This window comes from Macaca nemestrina, chromosome 19 (assembly GCF_043159975.1).
Source record: "Macaca nemestrina isolate mMacNem1 chromosome 19, mMacNem.hap1, whole genome shotgun sequence".
Taxonomy (NCBI): domain Eukaryota; kingdom Metazoa; phylum Chordata; class Mammalia; order Primates; family Cercopithecidae; genus Macaca; species Macaca nemestrina.
Window position 1 is genome coordinate 1,168,849 of NC_092143.1, and position 19,297 is coordinate 1,188,145.

The 19,297-nt window shown below is 57.1% G+C and overlaps 2 protein-coding genes across 6 annotated transcripts in view; both read right to left on the reverse strand.

Annotated features, from left to right (window-relative positions):
* Positions 1-12,244, reverse strand: part of LOC105489353 (nuclear factor of activated T cells 1) — a 126,176-nt gene extending 113,932 nt beyond the window's left edge. For 2 of the 4 annotated variants that reach the window (XM_071085824.1, XM_071085822.1), the window contains exon 1: positions 12,118-12,244. In XM_071085824.1, the coding sequence (XP_070941925.1) occupies positions 12,118-12,244 (127 nt within the window). Of the gene's footprint in view, positions 1-7,947; positions 8,124-12,117 lie in introns of those variants that run through there. The other 2 variants (XM_071085825.1, XM_071085823.1) reach the window with 1 other exon arrangement.
* Positions 12,245-12,350: 106 nt separating this feature from the next.
* LOC139360122 (uncharacterized) lies at positions 12,351-14,282 on the reverse strand. Of its 2 annotated transcripts, none has more exons than XM_071085828.1 (3): positions 14,143-14,282; positions 13,401-13,477; positions 12,351-13,166 (listed from the first exon to the last, which is right to left on the reverse strand). In XM_071085828.1, the coding sequence occupies exon 3, from the start codon at positions 13,092-13,094 to the stop codon at positions 12,351-12,353; it is 744 nt and encodes a 247-aa protein (XP_070941929.1). In that variant the 5' UTR covers positions 13,095-13,166; positions 13,401-13,477; positions 14,143-14,282. The 2 variants fall into 2 exon arrangements, with proteins under 2 accessions (XP_070941929.1, XP_070941928.1); XM_071085827.1 differs by having other exon boundaries at positions 13,319-13,477.
* Between the last annotated feature and the right edge of the window lie 5,015 nt (positions 14,283-19,297).

The following is a 19,297-nucleotide window of genomic DNA, read 5'->3' on the forward strand; positions in this document are numbered from 1 at the left end:
GAAATTAGTAATTTTTACAGGAAAGATGTGCTTCTGGATTTCTGATTTGAAAAGACTTTTTATGACATCTTGGAACCTCATGATTACATGCCTGGAGATGGGTATTCCCAGGCCTCTAAATAATACAAACAAGCACATGGAAATCCTATATTCATCTCCTGGTGCAAATGCACTGGCTGGAAGATTTTTATTCAAGGACAGTACTGTCTTTCCGCTAAGTTGTGGTTCAGAAACCAACAAGGATAAATGCCAAGAAAATCGAGGGTCTCAAAATACCAATCCAAACCCCACTGTATTTACTAACAGAAATGGTTCTAACGCGCAGATAGGTGGGAAACACGGCATGGCGGCCTGGTAAGAGGACACACTGTGGCCTCAATGCCAGGAGTCACAGCTGCCTTCTGGAAATTGCAGACACTCAGGGGCCAGAGCTGTGACAAAGAGAAAAAAACAGAACTGCGATGGAGCCACACCTCACAGGTGTGACCAGAAGCTCTCAGGGGTGGGAGCTGAGACCTGCTCAGGACGTCTTTGTACGGGAAGGGCCCCTTAGCTAAGGCTGAGCACCTTGGGGATGGTGCTAGCCAGGCCCCAGTCCCGCCTTCCCCATCATAAAGAAATGCCCTCAAGAGGACGGGAGCCATGCAGTCTCCTGCACCCAAGAGAGAACAGGAATTGTCAATAAATCCAGGAGGTGGCCAGGCACGGTGGCAGCTCACGCCTGTAATCCCAGCACTTTGGGAGGCCGAGGGGGCAGATCACCTGAGGTCAGAAGTTCGAGACCAATCTGGGCAACATGATGAAACCCTATCTCTACAAAAAATACAAGTAGCCAGGCAAGGTGGCTCGCGCCTGTAGTCCCAGTTACTCGGGAGGCTGAGGCAGCAGGATCACTTGAGCCCGGGAGGTGAAGGTTGCAGTGAGCTGCGATCACGCTACTGTACTCTAGCCTGGGTGACACAGCAAGACTCTGTCAAATCAATAAATCAATCAATAAGGAGGTCTTTCTTTTCCCAGAGCCACAGGCGGGGCCTGGGGTGGAGCTGGAGCTGAGCATCCTGACGCCAATGCCAGCATCCAGCCTGGCCTGTGGTCAGGACACACACACCATCCCCGGGGGCTGCCCCAGCCGCGAAACGCCAGCGCTGGGACTGACCACCCGTGTTCACCGGCATCCACTGGGCCCCCCATACTCCACGCCAGGCTCCATGCTCACTGGACACTTCAGGCAAACACCAGGCTCCAATGCTAAAACTTCGGCAACCATCTTTCTAAAAATGGAGCTGGAAAGCAGCTTCCTGGAGAAGGTGAGGCTTCCAAGGAGAATTTGAAGTCCTCCGATCTGCTGGTGATACCTGGGGGGCTCTGGGCCAGGAAAGCGGTAGCCCTCTGAGCGCTCCGCCTGGGTGTCACAGCGGCCCCTCCGTGGCCCGTGCAAAGCTCCTGAGCCGGCTGCGTCAGACCCGCTGGACAACAGGCCACACAGGCAGGTCCCCTCTGCCCGGTGCCCCACACACCCGGGTGCCCCACATGCCCGGGTGCCCATGCTAGGCCAGCCCTGATGTCTGCCCAGCGCACAGTGCTGCAGGAGACCCACAGAGCCATGACTAGCTCTGCGTCTGGGGGTCCCACGGTGGACACAAGGAAGGCGGGGTGGGGGACCAATGAGGGGGTTTTGTCGAGCGCAGGCCTGCGGCTCCTGGGGGGTTCCCATTGGGGCACCACACAGAGCCACCTGTTCACAGGTCTGCAGCTCCTGGGGGGTTCCCGCTGAGGCAGCATGCCGAGCCACCTGTTCACTACTCTGCATTCTCACCAAAAGTTGTCTGAAAGATATTCCTTAGCCAGAAATGCTACGTTATACACACCGGCGCAGGAACTCACACCCACACTTAGTGCTGGGCCCGCTTATTTGTCTAGAAGCCCTTTCGCCTGTTGGAGCAGAAACATAACATTCCGCTAGGAATGAGCTTCCGTCTCAAACCAGTCATCAACTCCAGGAGACGCGGAAGCACAGGAGCGGAGCTGAGGGAACGTGAAGGCGGCGGGGATCCGATCACGGGGGCCCAACCTCCCTCCCACACCCCGACTTCCTCTTGGAGGTATCCGTGGCCTTCAACTGGCTCTTCAGGCCCCACCTGCTCCACACACTTCCCCTCACTGTCCAGACCTCAAAGGGGGCTTAACTGCAGTTGATTAATGTACAGATTCCTACACTTCCTGTTTCCCAATAAAAAGAACATTTATTTCCAAGACAGCTGATGCCACAGTTGAACTACCATTTGTTGGTAGGAAGGTAATTCTGAAGAATTTTTAAAAATCCTAGCAATTAACAGAGCAAATCTTGGGGCCTCCCCACCACTCACCCTCCCACAGTACTCAGCCCTGAAACGGGTGCCCAGCCAGTGGCAGAGCCCAGAGCTGGGTCACATGGGGTACTAGAGCCAGATTACCGGAAGGTTCTAGATGAAACGGGGCAGGAAAGGGGAGGCGGACCTCACAGGTCTCTGTGTGCAAGTCCTCTGGGGCTGTAGCCCTTGATGTTTATGTGACAGGGGCCCGGGCATGAGGGGAAGTGAGGAAGAGGAGGAGACTCCACCCGTAGCCAGAGCAGGAAGTGCATGCAGCGAGGCCCACGGACGCCCAGGGCACCAGGGGGCCTTTATTTAAACTAAAGTATTGCAATAAAACCTGATTCAATGAGGCAAAGAAACACCATAAAGCTTTTATTAAAAAACAAAAAGGTCTCACCTAAGCATGAGTTTTCCCTGATCAAACAATGGCAAAATGAAAGCTCAAATGCCTGAATTTCATTAGGATCCCTTGCCCAGGTCCTTGGAGGGCGGGTGGTGGATAAAGTTCCCTTGTTCTTCCTAGAACAAGAGCAAGGTGGGGGGTCAAGCTGCCCCCAGAGGCCAAGCCCCACACACCAGGGGCCACTGTCCTGGCTGTGAGCCCCTCCCTCCCAGCTCCCAGTGAATTTGGTTTCATGACCCACCTAAACCATATTCAAATCTGAGTTATTTAACTATTCAAAGGGGTCATATTTACATGAAAGGAAAATATTCCCAGTAACTTTCTTAATGATTCTGAGCTGCTTGGCTGACTCATGTCATGCCAGACGCCACCGCCGAGCTCGGTGACCCCACTCCCTGGCCACCGTGTTGGAGCGCCTGGCTCTTTGCTAAGGAGGGTTCATTAAATTACAGTGCAGGTGAGCAGGGAGACAGAGCTGGGTTCTAGGCGATGATCACGGAGAGCACATTCAAAATCCCTTAACAGAAGGTAACGGCATGGCCCCTCCGCTGAAGGCACCATCTCCCCACTTTTGAGTCCCCTGATCCTCACCGGCTTGCTCAGCCATCAGGTGCCCCATGACACACAGGTGGCCACGCGGGGAGCACCAGCTCTCAGGCCGGCCCAGTCCCACTGGCCTCAGCAAGTTCCACATGTCAGAGCTGTTAAAAGTGATCTGTCTCACTCTGAGAAATAATTCACTGCAGAACCACATACCTTTCTCGTTTCTGAACGACCACAAAAAACTGTATTGGTGCATGACATTAAATTAATACATGAAATACTTCTGGTCAGGGCTCCCTACGGGTGGGCAGCATTCTAACCTTGCAGACCCCGCCCTGCTGAGCCCCCGGGCACCTGCCCCTCACAACACGCAGTTCCCAGATGGTCACTCCCTCACTCGCTGTGTGCAGGGCAGGACAGCCACACCTCCGCCTTGCGCATCAGGCCAGCACTGCCGACAAGAATCACCAACTCCGGCCACAGCCAGATCTCTCGTCTTTCACAAACTCTGAGAGGTGGCCGTCACAGATGATGTTATTTTTCATTTTAAGGAACATCCCCTTCAGCACGTGCTGGGGCTGAACTGCAGTGGACCCCCAGGCACTGCTGTCACCTCTCCAGACAGCCACAGAGTCTGCTGTGGGTGAGGCCAGATGACAACTGTGCATGTACTGGAAATAAAACGAAGCAGAGCGATCCACGCCAAGACCGTGCTGTTGGAAGCAATGTGCTTAGCAGGCCCGGGAAACGCTGCCTCACAGTGGCACCAGGACATGGTCAGGCCCGTGGCATGACAGACAGCAACAGCTTCCCAGACACCGTTCCCCCAACAATCTGCCAGCAAGAAAGATTTACAAAGGCAAATAGGATGGCCTCATCACAGCGCAAACAAACCGTATTTAATGTTCCATAAATACGCACGCCAACGCCTTAATAAGGGTCCTTCGTCCAGCCCGGGGCCCAACCTGGGACATCGTTCCTCAGAGGTACTGCAATATTCCCCCTGGTCAGACGCACACATCGCTGTAAAGCATCCTTTTTGAATTCTGTTTTCAAGGAATTAAAAAATATCCGAGTTGTTCATGGCTGGCTGAGATCTTCCTTTGAAAAGCACGACACAGAACTGAAATATTCCAATCTGGCAGATAACTCCACCCTCCGCAGAAACACCTCTGGAACCTCAGGGGGTGAGCTGTGCATGGTAATAGCAGAAACGCCCTCCTAAAACACTGAACCTGAACAACAGCGCATTCCTAATTCAGCACTGTCCTGGGACCTCTCTGCTCACCAGGTGTCTCTGCCACGGGTTTCCTGCGGCAGCCCCTGACCAGCCAAGGGCACCTCAGGCCCTCTTGGGGAAGATAAATCCTATTTGGTGAAAATGGACTTGAGAATAAAAGTCTTCCAAAGCTTCATTTCTGCATAAGATGTTCTCTTTCCACAGGGAACCATTAAATGCCCCAGCAGTGGGCACAGGCCAGCGGCAGACCCGGGCACACAGAGGTTCGGAGGGTGGCCCTGACTGCCAGGGAGGCTCCAGCCCAAACATAGAGGCCTTGGCCAATTTCCTCCGAGTTGCCACGGCGACCGTGCTGGCAGCAGCCCGGCTGGCCAAAATAACTTAGAAAACAGGAGCCCTGGGGCGGGAAGCAGGGCACGCCCGCCTCCCAGCTGACAGCGAAGCAGCTATTTCCTGAGCCCCAGAAGGGAGCGGGGCCTCCTCTCTGCAGAGGGAAGCCCGGGGCCTGCTCCTGGGTGGACACGGCGAGGAGCCAGACCCTGGAAGCCCAAACACCACTCCCATCCCGCCTGGGAAATTATTTACAACATTCTCTTTTCATTGTCCCAACAAATGGTTATTGAATATCTATTCTTCGCACCTGCCGAGCACTTTCGAAATAAAGAACAAGGCACAGCCCCTCCCTCAAAGTGCCCCGTGAAGACCTAAGTCCAGTGAGATGGAAGGGGTGGGGGCCACAGCGGTGTGGGCCAGGCTCCCGGCCACACACAACCGCCCTGCGGATGCAGCTCGCGACCCTGGTACACTGACCTCAGCTCTGCCAGGACGTACAGCCCCTTCTCGGGGGGTCCGGTTGACAGACTGCCTCTTGGGCTCAGGGCTGGCCACGTCCTTTACAACAAAGCTTGACTTTCTGTGCTAAGTCTAATCTATAAAACCCAGTTTGCCTTGCTTTGCAATTGATCTCAGACTTATTCATTTATTCATTTATATCCAGGCTCATCCCAGAAATAACGTGAAGTAGTTTCTATCACTTGTTAAAGGCTGGAGAGTCAATGTAATCATTTAACAATGTGATATAAATAATTAACATCATTGAATAATTAATCATCAAAATGCAGTAATAACGGTAATAAAAAGAAAGGAGAAAACAGCACGGGTGTCTCACAGGAAAACATAATATGTACACTTAACGTATGTGATACATAAAGAAGCTTTTCCAGCAACTTCTTGACACCATAAAAGGAGGAAGGGGCTCTTCTCAGCTCTGGCCTCTCCTGCTCGGAGCCCCCACTCCTAAAGCCGAAAACCACGGTGGTCTCTGGAGGGGCAAGGACCCAGCAGAGAGGTTTCACAAGCAGCCTGGAGAGCCAGCAGCTCAGCTCTGCGGGGTTCTCAGGGAAGAGTGCAGCTCCAGAGGGCCCAGGGTGCTGGTGAGGGTGAGGGTCACAGCTTCACTCGTTCTGCTCAAGGAGCATTTGGGGGGAACGAGCCCGGTGGGTGCTGGGGAGGACTGTGTCCTGAACCCACCTGGGAGGCCACCTGCTTCCGGGTCAGGAGGGACCCCAAGTTCACCAGGGTCCCCACATCTGATGCCACCAGGAAGTCTGCCCACCTCAAAATAGTGTAACAACTGGCGTCCTTGTGAGACTAGGCCTCAAGGGGCACAGACTGGCCTCGTGTGCATCTTCCCGGATAAGCCTAGAGTTACCTGTGCAGTCACAGGAGGATGCCGGCGGTGCCCTCCCCCTGCGGCTGCTGTTACGCAGTCACGTGTGCACGGAGGCAGGGAAGTGGCCCTTGCCACTGGGCATGCGCTGAGCACCTGCCAAGCCAGACACGGCGCCCAGTGCGGCACAGCCCACCCTGGGGGCCCGGCAGACCCGGCTCCATGGGGATAACTGCCCCCTGTGCTTCCTTCCAGGAGGCAAAGCAGTGAAATCTTCAGCCCGGGCCGAGGGGCTGGGGCTGCACGCTGTCCTGCAGCACCCCCGCGCCTCTGACTGGGGTGTAGGGGCTGGGTTCCCGCCGCACTGCGCCTGTTGCAGGCCCAGGGTCAGTGATTCACACTGTGAACGACCAGGGAGTGTACTGGAGGTCCCACCCGACCGGGACAATTGCACAGGCGTGGAAGCCTCCGCCCCGACGTATCCCAGAGGGGCCACCTCGGTGGCCACACTCTGGTGGGACCGACTTTCACCCCGTAAAGAGAGATCAGGAGTGGGGCGACACTCCTACATGGCACAGTCAGGTAGAAAACTCTTCTGCTGAAATGCCCTGGCTCAAGCTCTGAGGACTGGAACCAGCTCTGGAAGGCGGCGCCAGGACCACAGGCAGCCCGGGTGGGAAGGGCCTCTGGCGGGGCTCTCTCCCACCCTCATCGGCCTTGGCTCCCACTGACCCCAAAGACCTAGAACCCAGGCACGGGCAGGGAAGACGTTTGGGGAGCAGAGGGTCATGAACCGCAGGCAGCACGGGTTTGGTTGGAGCGCTGATTTTCAAAAATGATCGAGACGTTGGACTTTTTAAAAGAGAGTAGGGAATGATACGGAAAATATGACCCTCATTACAGACTCGGAGGTCCCTGCTTGCCAAGCTCCTCCGGCTTCACCTCCGCACAGGGGGGTTGGGGGGGAAGCAGACACGAGGCCTTCAGGATGGGCACAGACAGGGTGCACGGGGACCAGCCTGGGGTGACCTGGACAGAGGAGACCCCAGGCAGTGGGAGAGGGGCCCAGGCCCAGGGGTGCCCACCCCACTCACTCGCTGCTATTCGGAAGTGGGGAGTTATTTGTGGTTTGTTTACCTGGAAACTTTATTTCTGACACAGAGAAGAGAAAATGAAAGAAAAGGCTGGGGTCATGGTAGCTCGGGGAAAACTTGAAAGCTGGACGTTTACGGGGCTCTGCGGGGTGTGGGGGGTCGGCGGGGGGGGGAGGGTGGCTGCGGGGGGGGGGAGAGGGTGGCTGCGGGGGAGGGAGGGCGGCTGCAGCGGGGGAGGGTGGCTGTGGGGAGGGGGCCAAGGAAAGTTGGCGGGGGCGGGGAGGTCGGAGGAAGGGGGGAGGGGAAGAGGAGGGCGGCAGGGGGCGGGGCGGAGGTCGGGGAGACGGTGTCTGGGGGAGCTGGGGCGCCTCTGCGCCTCTGTCAACGCCGCCGACCCTCTGTCCGGAACCACCCCGTCCACGCCCGTGTCCGCGCCGCGCTCTCCCCCAGGACCCCGCCGCGAGCGCTCGGAGGAACCCGCTCCGAGCCCAGGACGCCCCGCACCGCAGCTCCCCCGGCCGCAGGCGCCTCTGCCCCGGGCGCACCGGGGACTCCTGGGGTCCCGGGGGAGCGACGAGGACGCGGAGGGGGCTTGGGCGCCCCCAAACCCCGACCCAACCCCGCGCCCTCCGGGACGGACCCACCTGGGGCGGCTGCGGCGGCGCCCTCGTCGCGCTGGTTAAACTCGAAGAGAAACTCGAAGTCGAACTCCTGGTCCTCCAGCCCCGTCATGGCGGGTCGGGCCGGGGCCGGGGCCGGGGTCGCGGCGGCCCGGGGTTCGGTTCTCCCGGCGCTGCCCGCGCGTCCTCCGAGTAACGTGACCCCCGCCCCTCCCCCCGTCCCGCCCCGCCCCCGCCCCCCGGGCGTTTCCGGGTTTACATAAACAACCGGCTCGCGGCCGCCGGCTTCCGAGTTTTAAATAAACTCCCTGGGCCGAGCACAGGCCGAGGACTCGCGTCCTCCCCGCCCCCTCGCGCGCGCGCGACCCCAGGGGTCCCCGGCCTCGTGTGCCCTGGGGGTGCCGGTCCGGCGCAGGCTCCTCCCGACCCGGGGGTGGGGGCGTCGGGACCCCACGGTTCCGCCCCCCGGGCACGAGTGGCACCAGGTCCCTAAGGCTACGCCCCGGGCGACCGAATTTTTAAAAAAGTTTTAAAAAACAAGTTTTCAATCAGGGCCTCCTCGGGAAAGCGGCTGCACCGGCGACCCCCCAGCACCACGTGCGCGCCCTGCGGAGCCCCGGGAGGGGGGAGGTCCCAGCCCGAGGCCGCCAACGCTGGGAACCCCGATTTCAGCCCGACGGCGCCGGGAAGCGCAGGGATTCCCGCTGGGTTCATGGCGCGCCCCTCGGCCTGCAACCCCCTGCGGGAGGCCCGGCACCCACCGCCCTCTCCTGCGAGTCCCCAGCCTACAAACATCCGCCCTGCGTGCCCCAGCCCCGCGGGGAACCCGCCGGTCCTTCCAGGGGCACCTCCAAAGATGACCTCCTTGAGCGGGGCGGGAAGGAGGGTTCGGGTCCCACCCCCGGCGGCCCGAAGCTTGTGTGCGGCTGGGATCGGGCTGGGATCGGGAAGGCCGGGCTGCTTAGCTGGGGGCCGCCCTGGGCCTGCCTCTCCCGCCGCGTGTCCTAACTTCCCCCGAGGTCTCGGCACCACATACACCAGATATCTGGAATAGCAGGAGATGGAGGGAGGCTGAGGGCGGAGGGGTGCGCGTGTCAAGGCTGGCAACCCCAAAGCTCCTCGGAGCGCTCCCTCGGGCCTGCCCCGCTGGCACTGCCTTTTCCAGAGGCGAGAAACCCGCCAGTCCCAGGTGGCCCCGGGCTTCTCCTGAGAGCCTTTCACTGGCTGGTTTTCTGCAGTGATTAGCCATCGTTCGGTGTGGCCTGATTTAGTTTCTAATAATACTTCTGATTTTGGTATGCATGTTGGAGCGTTGTTTTGTTTTAGTTTGCTGTTTTTGCTGACCTTGGGCAAGTGGAAGTTCTGTTTTCTGTGGAGAAGCCACAACGTTTCATTTTTTCTCTTTTCATTGTACAGGTTTTTTTGTTTGTTCGAGACAAAGTCTCGCTCTGTCACCCAGGCTGCAGTGCAGTGGCGCAATCTCTGCTCACTGCAACCTCGACCTCCCAGGTTCAAGCGATTCTCCTGCCTCAGCCTCCCGAGTAGCTGGAACTTCAGGCACCTGCCACCACGCTCAGCTAATTTTTGTATTTTTAGTAGAGATGGGATTTCACCATGTTGACCACGATGGTCTCGATCTCTTGACCTTGTGATCCGCTTGCCTCGGCCTCCCAAAGTGCTGGGATTACAGGCCTGAGCCGCGGCGCCCGGCCTGTACATTTTTTTTTTTTAACTCCAGCCACCTTTTTACCCGCACCATAAAATTATACACAAATGACAGCCCTTATCATCTGTTTAGACTAAAACTTTTTGCTAAACTGTCCCGCCTGCTGGTGGCCCCAGGCCGCGGGCCCTGCAGGGATGGAGGCTCACTGCGCCCCTGTCCTAGGACTGCACTGGTCTCCATCCCAGAGAAGGGGTCGGTGGCGCAGCTCCCCTGCTGCTCCTAGGAGTCACGCTGCCCGCCCCCCCCAGTCCCCTGGCCCCCCGCCCCGCCCCCGCCGCCAGTGCTGGGCTTCTTTCCTGCAAATGGTTCAGAGCTATTGGTCCAGATTCAAAGCTGCCCGTTCCACAGACACTGGGTGTCTCCATGGAAGTGTTTAGCTTGGACGCATCCTCCCAGAGGTTGGGGATGTCTGCGGAGGCAGAGGCCCCGCTGGGTGTGAGGAAGCGGGGTGCCAGCGCCGTGCCATTTTCTAATCTGAGCTGGGAAACAACGCCGTGAAGTGGCAGAGAACAGGGTGAGCTTTGTTTGGTCCCAGCCCGTGGGGCATTCTGTCTGGAGCGACTTCTGACTGGGTGGCTACCTACAGGCCTGTACTTCTCTGCATTCTCCATGAGGAAGCAAGCCCGAGGCCTTTAGGAACCAGGACGCCTAATGAGCGTCCACCCAGATGGTCCCGAAACCCGACGGACGCAGGGGAGGCGCCCAGGTCCTCAGATGGGCCAAGAGTGGTTTCGTGGGGCCTACTCAGAAGGACTAAGCGTTTTTCCCGGTGGTCTCAGTGATGGCCGGTGTGGAAACCACGCGTTCCCCCATGCCACTGGCCTGTGTGTCTCAAGGACTAGATCACACTTTCCGGCTGGCCCAGTTCTGCAGCCCTCATGAAATACACCCATGTCGGTCGGGGCGTCACTGCCCGGCGCACTGCCTTGCAGCAGGGACCTTTTCGAGCTTATTTTCTTCAGTAGGAAACACGAAAAATAGCCACTACCCCGTCGGGTTTTTTCCTTGTGTAAAAGAAAATGGCTCCTTACTACAGGTCGGCCACCGGCTCTTCAGGTACAGAGATCTGAACTTGGCAAGACCTGCTTTTCTAAAGGGAGTGATGATAAACACTGCAGCATAAGTGTCCCAGGATTTAAAACCGAAACTCCAACAACAACAACAAAAAAATTTTTTTAAACTCTACTACTAGCAAGAGCACATTGTGTAAAACACTGACACGGAACATGATGTTTAAACACGTAAACATTTCCTAACATTGGGATGAAATGGTGTCTACCTCCCGTCCCGTGAAGCGTCAGGGCACCGACCACACGGATCCCCTCCGTGGAGCTCACGGCCCCGTGCTCAACTCTAAGACCCGCGAGTTCTCCCGAGCTGCTGGAGCCCGGGTCTCAAGCAAGCCCCGCAGTTACTAGGGTCGCGCAGGAAGCGGCAGCGCTCGGAAGGACGTCTACCCTTATGAAATGCGTACGTTGGCAGGTGTGCTGGCGCCCTTTAAATAAATTACATAAAATGTTTCAGAGCTGGTAAGGAATGTGGAAAAGCGTCTCCCAATTTCCATTTGCATTTGCAATCCCTAATCCCTAACTCGGGCGCTCACACCTCTCCAGGGGTATTTTCAAAGCCACCTGCAGGAGCCCACCCAGCACCGCCAGCGGTGTGGGGCGGGGACCGGCCAAGTTGCGGGGGGGAGGGTGGAATGTGAGGCTGCGCCGCAGGGGGCTCTCAGCGCCCCCGACACCAGGTTTCAGGGACCCACACTGTGCGGTCTTTTTTTCACTATAAAGAAGCAGCTCGAAACTTGGCGGTTCCTTTTCAAACTCGCCTGAAACATCTTCTCTGGCTGGAACTCCTGCCTATAGGATTTCAAAATGGCTTAAATTCGGGCTGTGTCGCGGCCGCGCTTTGGGTCTTCTGGTCCTGCAGGTCCAGGCGCCGGCGTGACGGGCTCGGCCCTGGGGCGTTCGGGGGCGCGGCGCGGGGGAGACGCCGCCACGAGCTCGGGGTGGGGTTGGGGGGCGCAGCACCCCCAAACCGCGCTCTTGGCGCCAGAGGGTGGCCCTGCCTCGCTCGGGAAGACACGGGGCATCCTTCACGCCCAAGGAAACCTCCCTTCCTCCCTCCCACGTGCCCTCTGCGGTCCTGACGGCCCAGCCTCGCCCGTCCCCAAATCGCTGGCCTGCGAACCGCTTCCTCGGCGGGACCCGCAGCGGCCTCGGCTCGCGCCCTCAGCGCTGGGACAGAGGAGACACCTATTGGCAGAAGGCGCGCTCGGAACCGGGCTGCCGGGAGCTGGGGGGACGCCGTTCGCGGTCCACGCCGCGCCGCTCCCTGGGCGCACAGACCCGGCCGGCCTCGCCCTCGGGCCGGGACCCCTCCGTGCGGGAGACCGGGGCAGGGGCGGGGGCGCGTCCCGGGCCATGGGGGGCGCGGGGGGCCGGGGACGGCGGCCGCGCGGGGCTTACCTTCCTCTGCCGACTTCATGGTGCCGCCGGCGCGCGGCGCGGGCCCCAAAGTTTCTCCGCTCCCGAAGACCGCAGCCGCAGGGCCAAGTGGAAACTTGGAAGGGACTGGAAAGCTGGTGCTTGGCATCCGCGCGGCGGCGGCGGGGAGCGGAGCAGCGGGCGGAGGCACGGGAGGAGCGGGCGCCCCGCGCCGCCCGGGTCGGGTCTCCGGGAAGGCAGCCCTCGCCCCGGGCTCAGCGCCGCGCGCCCCGGAGGAAAGTCATCGAGGGGCGTGTGCGCGCGTGGCGGGGCCCGGCCTCGGCCCTGGGACCTGCGCGGTGCCTCCGAACCCTGCCCGCGCCCCAGTGCCCGCGCCCGGCCGCTGGGATCTGGCGCGGCGACTCCGCCGCCGAGTTCGGAGCCTCTGAGTCTCGCTCTGACGCAGGGCCGCGCTCTGCCTCCTGCCTTTTTAAAGCTGGAAAACACCTCCCCCGCCTCCCCGCCGGCCCGGCGGCTCCCGCGCCCCCTCCCTGCCGTGACATCACGCCCCTGCTGCCCGGGCCCGCGCGGGGCCCCGGGGACGAGTCGCAGAGCGTCCGCCCCTCCCCGCGCCGCGGCAGCCGCTTGCCCGGGCGCAGGGGCGCACGGGGAGGGGCGCGCACGGGGAGGGGGGGCGCATGGGGTGGGGGGCCGCACGGGGAGGGGCGCACGGGGAGGGGGGCACATGGGGTGGGGGGCCGCACGGGGAGGGGCGCACGGGGAGGGGGGCACACGGGAGGGGGGTGCACGGGAAGGGGATGGGGGCGCAGGGGCGGGAACAGGGACTCCGGGGGCAGGGCAGGGCAGGGGGGCGCTGGGGCTGGCGGGGGAAACGGGGGCGAACGGGCCAGACGGGACGCCTGAGTCCACACGGGTGTCCGGAGAGAGCCCGGCCCTGCTGGAAAAGGGGCGGGGGGCGGGGGCGGGGGCAGGGGAGGGGTGCGGAGAAAGCCCGGCATGCTGAAGTCATTATGTAAAATCGCAGGCTTCCCCCGCTGTGGAAATTTGGAAAAGCGCTTCACTGGCAGGCCCTAGAAAGGAAATTCCCATCCCGCTAAATTGCTAACAGATTGCGTGGCCGTCCCGGGCGTCGAGTTATTGTCATTTTTATTCTGTAAATATCTGCGCGACCCAGACGGCCTGTGGCAGGGGCCGGCGTGGGGAGGCCGAGGGACGCGCTCACCTGCCCTAGCCGCCCGGAGGGCTGCGTTTTGTGGGCGCGACTGGGAGGCTTCTGACGGGGGGAGGGCCCCCCGGCAACTCACACTTTCCTCCGTCACGTCTCCCTGCGTCTCCTCGGGCTCAGCTCAGCTGCCAACACTGCACCGCATTTTCTTGTTGGCTTTGGATGGAGGGGGTTGGAGGTTAAAGTGTCTGGTGTGTAGAAATCATAAATCGATTGCACGACACCCTTATGTGATTTAAACTAAACCCAAAGGCTAAACTCGTGTCTGCTGCGGGGCCCAGGAGGTCGTCCACAGACCCCCAGGGATCACTGTGCCCCGTGGGTGCCCCCCACAAGCGCCTCCTCCCTGCCGGGGGAGGCGGTCGGGCGCTGCAGAACCCGCGAAGGTGCGCGGCCAGAGCCCGTCCATCCACGTCCCAAGGCCTGGCTCCATTCGGCCGCCCCGACTCAGCACAAATGGAACCCCGCTTTTCCACCGCAGGCCTCGGCCTGGAGAGACGCGCTCAGATTAGCGGGGTGGTGGCCGCCTCGCCCCTGCGGCGTCGGGGCCATTTCCAGGGGTCTCTACCTGCGGGGCCCCTCCCGCGCCGAGCCAGGCCTGGCACGCGCCCCAGAGCACCGGGCGCTGGGAGGGGAGGAGGGGGCCGCGGGAGGACGCCCAGGCCAGTGGGCGGGGGTTCTGGGGGGCTCCAGCGAGGCCGCGCCCCCACGCCCCTCCCTCTCCCCTCCCCTCTAGATCTTCCCTCCGCGAGTGTCCCCAGGCCTGGGGCCAGGATTTGGCCGGGAGAGTTTCCGTCCCCCACCCCCCACCTTCTCCCCACCTCCAGGACGGGGCGGGCGGAGACTCGCCGGGAGGAGGGAATCCCGAGGCCAGGTCTGGCGGGGCGCGCCCAGTCGGTCACGTGGGAGACTGAGCCCCCCGACCCCAGCTGCGGGCCTCGAGCCCGGGACCGACCTGGCGAGGCTGCCCTTGGCTACTGAGGGGCCGGGGCCGGGGCGGGGGCGGCCGGCTCTTCCTCCTCCTCCCGCCCCTCCCCTTCCTCCGCTGCCTCCTCCTCCTCCTTCAATAAATAATTTTTTCGCCCCATGCAGAAAAGCTCCCTTTTCCTGTCTGCTCTCAAAGCCCTCCTTATCCCCCCGCCCGGGTGACGGAATCCCGGGTCTGTTTCCCTCTGTTTAATGCCGTTGCCGGGACCACGGTGGCCGCGCGCCAGGCGCAGGGAGTTCCGGAGGCGGCGGCCCAGAGCGCGGCCAGCTCGCCCGGCCTGTGCGCCCCGGCCCGGCCTCTGCGGCCACCGCGGGCCCCGGCTCTGCTCCCCGCGCGCCCTGCGCCCCTTTCCTCTTCCTCCTGCCTCCTGGCAGGTTTGTTTATAGCCGCTACTAGGGGAGACGTTACACGGGTTTTATTTTAGGATTGGTGATGACTAACAAAGTTAAAAGGAGCTTAGGACAGAAAACAAAACTATTTTTAGACGACTGTTGTTTCTATGGATTATTGGGGCAAATACACCCCTAGAAGCTTACCGTTTTAAAAGCCCATTGGGGTGCCAAATCCCTTCTCCTGGAGCGCGCTTGGGTGTTCATCCACCCCGTCCAATATTTTCTAGAGCTTGGGTGGTCACTGTTGCTGGGGCTTCCTGGCCTCATGTGTGAGCACCGGGGCTATGGAGACGCCATCCTGGCAGATGCGGGCGTCTCCAGCACGGAGCTGCCCCGAAGTTCAACGCTCCATCCCGTCCCGTCTTCGGAGGGCCGGTGCCACCTGCCCCGCGTGGGGCTTTCCATCCTCAGGGGTGCTCCGCACAGGCGGTGCCGCCTGGGGCTCCCTGGCAGGTGCGCCAGCCAGGGGCAGGTGCGCCCACCCTTTCCTCCCCCGACTGAACCGCAGGCCAGATGCCACTTCCTGCTGGGGAAAATCACTTAATACAACTGTAGTTCACTGCGAATGTTCTGTTCCTGCAGTTTTGCATTCTGGCCCACAGCGGTGGTCACTTGAGAGCTTCTCCCATCAGGGGCCTTCGAGGGTCTGACTCAACTCAGAATCCACCCTCTTCTTCCTGAGGCACCTTCCAACCAACAGGGAAGGGCCCCCACCATGTCCAGAGACTCTTGAGACCATCTGGAGAAATGGGCATTTATTTAGCCAGGGTCTGGAGACTAGGATTAAATTAGCAAACCAGAATTATAGAAAAGGCTATTTACTTTTAAGTAAACTGCCGAGATTTTTTTTTTTTTTTTTTTTTTTTTTTTAAAGTCAGTGTGAGTGAACCTCACAGCCATGGTTGGAGCTGAGAAAGAAATATTTCCCTTTAGTTATACACCTGTGTCAGCACCTTCTGACTTGCCTTCTAAAGTCTGGGGTGTTTCTGGGATCCATAAATTTGGGGTTCAGAGTTTCTACACCATATTGTTACTTGTGAAACATCTCTTTGACCACGCCCCTTCCCTGGAGCGTTGCTAAGGACTTCATAGGTTTCCCTGTCTAAACTCGGCCTGAACACCCACCTCAGGGACTACCACCATGTCTAAAAACTCAGATCACCAACGGATCAGTCAACTTTCCTACCCTAGATGTGTGTCCTGGGCATGAGGATCAAGGCCAAACTGCTCAGCAGGGCACTTGATGCCCTTCAGCCCACGTCCCCTCCTGGAGTGGCCAGGCAGGAACCTCCTGACCTAAAAGCCACTCCCAGTCATTCTCACCCACTCCAGGACTTTGGAGGCATCTCTCCCCAACGCCATTCAGTCAATCCCCAAGTGCTCGCTGCACCCCAGTCCCCTCTCCTCCCTCTGCCCAGGATCCTGATTGATTTTTTTCCTGCTCTGTCATGCAGGCTGGAGTGCAGTGGCATGAACATGGCTCACTGCAGCCCCAACTTCCTGGGCCCAAGTGATTCCTCACGCCTCAGCCTTCTGAGTAGCTGGGACTATAGGCACGTCACCACACCTGGCTAATGTATTTCTAATTTTATTTATTTTTTTGCAGAGATGAGGTCTTGCTATGTTGCTCAGGCTGGTCTTGAATTCCTGGGCAACTCTGGGACATGATTAAAGAGATGTTTCACAAGTAACAGCATGGTGTAGAAACTCTGAACCCCAAATTTATGGATCCCAGGAACACCCCAGACTTTAGAAGAAAAGTCAGAAGGTGCTGACACAGATGTGTAACTAAAGGGAAATCCTTTAGTTAAAAGGGAATTCTTTCTCAGCTCCCACCATGGCTGTGAGGTTCATTCACACTGATTTAAAAAAAAAATCTCAGCAATATACTTAAAAGTGAATAGCTTTTTCTACAATTCTGGTTTGCCAATTTAATTCTAATCTCCAGACTCTGGCAAAATACATGCTTACTTTTTTTTTCTTTTTCTTTCTTTCTTTTTTTTTTTTTTGAGATGGAGTCTCGCTCTGTTGCCCAGGCTGGAGTGTAGTGGTACGATCTCGGCTCACCACGACCTCCGCCTCCCAGGTTCAAGTGATTCTCCTGCCTCAGCCTCCCAAGTAGCTGGGATTACAGGCACACACCACCATGCCCGGCTAATTTTTGTACTTTTAGTAGAGATGGGGTTTCACCATGTTGGTCAGGCTGGTCTTGAGTTCCTGACCTCGTGATCTGCCCACCGCAGCCTCCCAAAGCGCTGGGATTACTGGCATGAGCCACCACACCCAGCTGATAAATGCTCATTTCTTGAACTCCTGGGCTCAAAAGATCCTTGTGCCTCAGGCTTCTAAAGCGCTGGGATTACAGTCATGAGCCGCTGCACCCAGCCCTAAGGGCCTCTCTGACAAGTCTCCGCTTGCCTCCTCTGAAGACCCTACTGTGGTGGTTAAAAGACAGGCCTCTGGCCTCAAACCGCCTGAGCTTGTTTGATGGCCTAGAACATGGCCCATCCTGGAGAACGTTACTTGTGCGCTTGAGAAGAACATGTATTCTGCTGCCGTTGGGTGGAGTGTGCTGGCTATAGATATCTGGCAGGTCTGATTGGTTGATACTGTTGTTCAGGCCTTCTGTTTCCTTGTTAACTGCCTGGTTGTTGTATCCATTACTGGAAGTGGGGTATCGAAGTCCCCATTCTCTGTTGTTGAACTGCTTCTCCCCTCATTCTGTGAGTTTTTGCTTCACAGATTTTGGAACTCTCTTATTAGCTGCACATACGTTTACAATTGTTGTATCTTTCTCACGGATTAGTGCTTTTATCATTGTGAAACATTCCTCCTTAATAACACCTTTTTAAAAAAAGCCTGTTTTGTCTAACAGCAGCCACTCCACCTTTCCTTCGTGTGTCATCTTTTGCCATCGTTTTAGTCTATAGTGTGCCTTTGAATAGACAGTGTGTGTCCTGTAGACAGCATAATGTTGGGTCATGTTTTCTTAATTCAGTCTGACAGTCTTTGCTTTCTGATTGGTTGTTAAATGCACTCACATTTAATGTTATTGAACTTTACTTTTCATTTCTATTCTATTCCACTTTACTTTCCATTTTCTATTTTTTCTTATGTCTTCCCCTCATTTAATTATTTATTGATTTATTTGCATCAAGTGAATTATTTTCTAGTGTAGTTTTTGAACTTTTGTTGTTTTAGTGATTGCTCTAGTATGTACCATATACATTTTGACTCCAGTGACACACAAAAACACTATTCCTATGTAGCTAGCTCCATTCCCTTCCCCCTTTTATACATTCTACATTATAAACAGTAATGTTACAAACCTAAGAATACGTTGTGATAACCATTATTTTACCATCTGTAGTTATTTCTTTAGTCCAATATAGCTTTGTTCTCATTCATTTCCTTTGTATTGTTACTGGCACTATGCATCTATTGCATTTCTGTAAGTTACAGGCCCAACATTATATTTTATATACATTATTTTATACAATCACTTTTCACACCAGTTACAGAAAGAGAAAAATATGTATTTGTACCATCTTATGAAATTACATAATTACCTTAAGAGGCACTCTGTTTTTTTCCTGTGATTTCAAATTACTGTCTGAAGTTTCTTGCTTACTGCCTGAAGAACTTTAGTATTTTTTGTGAGGTGGGTCAGCTAGCAACAAACTCTCAGTTTGTCTGAAAACGTCTTTATTTCACCTTCATTCTTGAAAGAAAGCTCTGCTGAGTATAGGATTTGGGACTGACAGGTTTCCTTCCTTCCTCCCTCCCTCCCTCTGCCTCCCCCTCCTCTCCTCCCCTCCCCTCCCCTTCCCTCTCCTCTCCCCTCCCCTTCCCTCTCCTCTCCTCTCCCCTCCCCTCCCCTTCCCTCTCCTCTCCTCTCCCCTCCCCTTCCCTCTCCTCTCCTCTCCTCTCCTCTCCTCTCCCCTCCCCTCCCCTTCCCTCTCCTCTCCTCTCCTTTGGCTGTTATCCCACTGCCTCTAGCTCACATCATTGCTGCTCAGAAGTCACTTGTTAACCTTATTGGTGTTCCCTTGTAAGTGATGCATTATTTTATTGTTTTGGCTTTTGAGATTTTCTCATTATTGACTTTCAGCATTTTTACTAATAATGTGTGGGTCTGTGGGCCTCTTCAGGTTTGCCCCAGTTGGAGTTCATTAAGATTCCTGGTTTTGTAGGTTATTTTTAAAAACTAATCTGTGATATTTTCAACCATTATTTCTTTTAACATTTTTTCATCCTTTTTTTCCTCTCCTTTCCTTGTAGTACACCCCTTGTGTGGGCTGGTGCCCTTGAGGGCATCCCTGGTGCCCCTCAGCTCTCCAAGGCTCCCCTTGGTCTCCTTCATTCTATTTGCTCCCTGTTCTGGGCTTGCATAATCTCTACTGATGTATCTTCAAGTTCACTTTCGTTCTTCTGCCAGTTCAAATCGATCGCTGAGCTCCAACAGTGAATGGTTCACTTCAGTGATTGCACCTTCCAACTCCAGAATTTCCACTGGTTCTTTTTATACTTTCGATCAACAGTCTCTACGTGATGTGACATTGTTGTCCCGCCTTCTTTAATCAAGATTTACTTTAG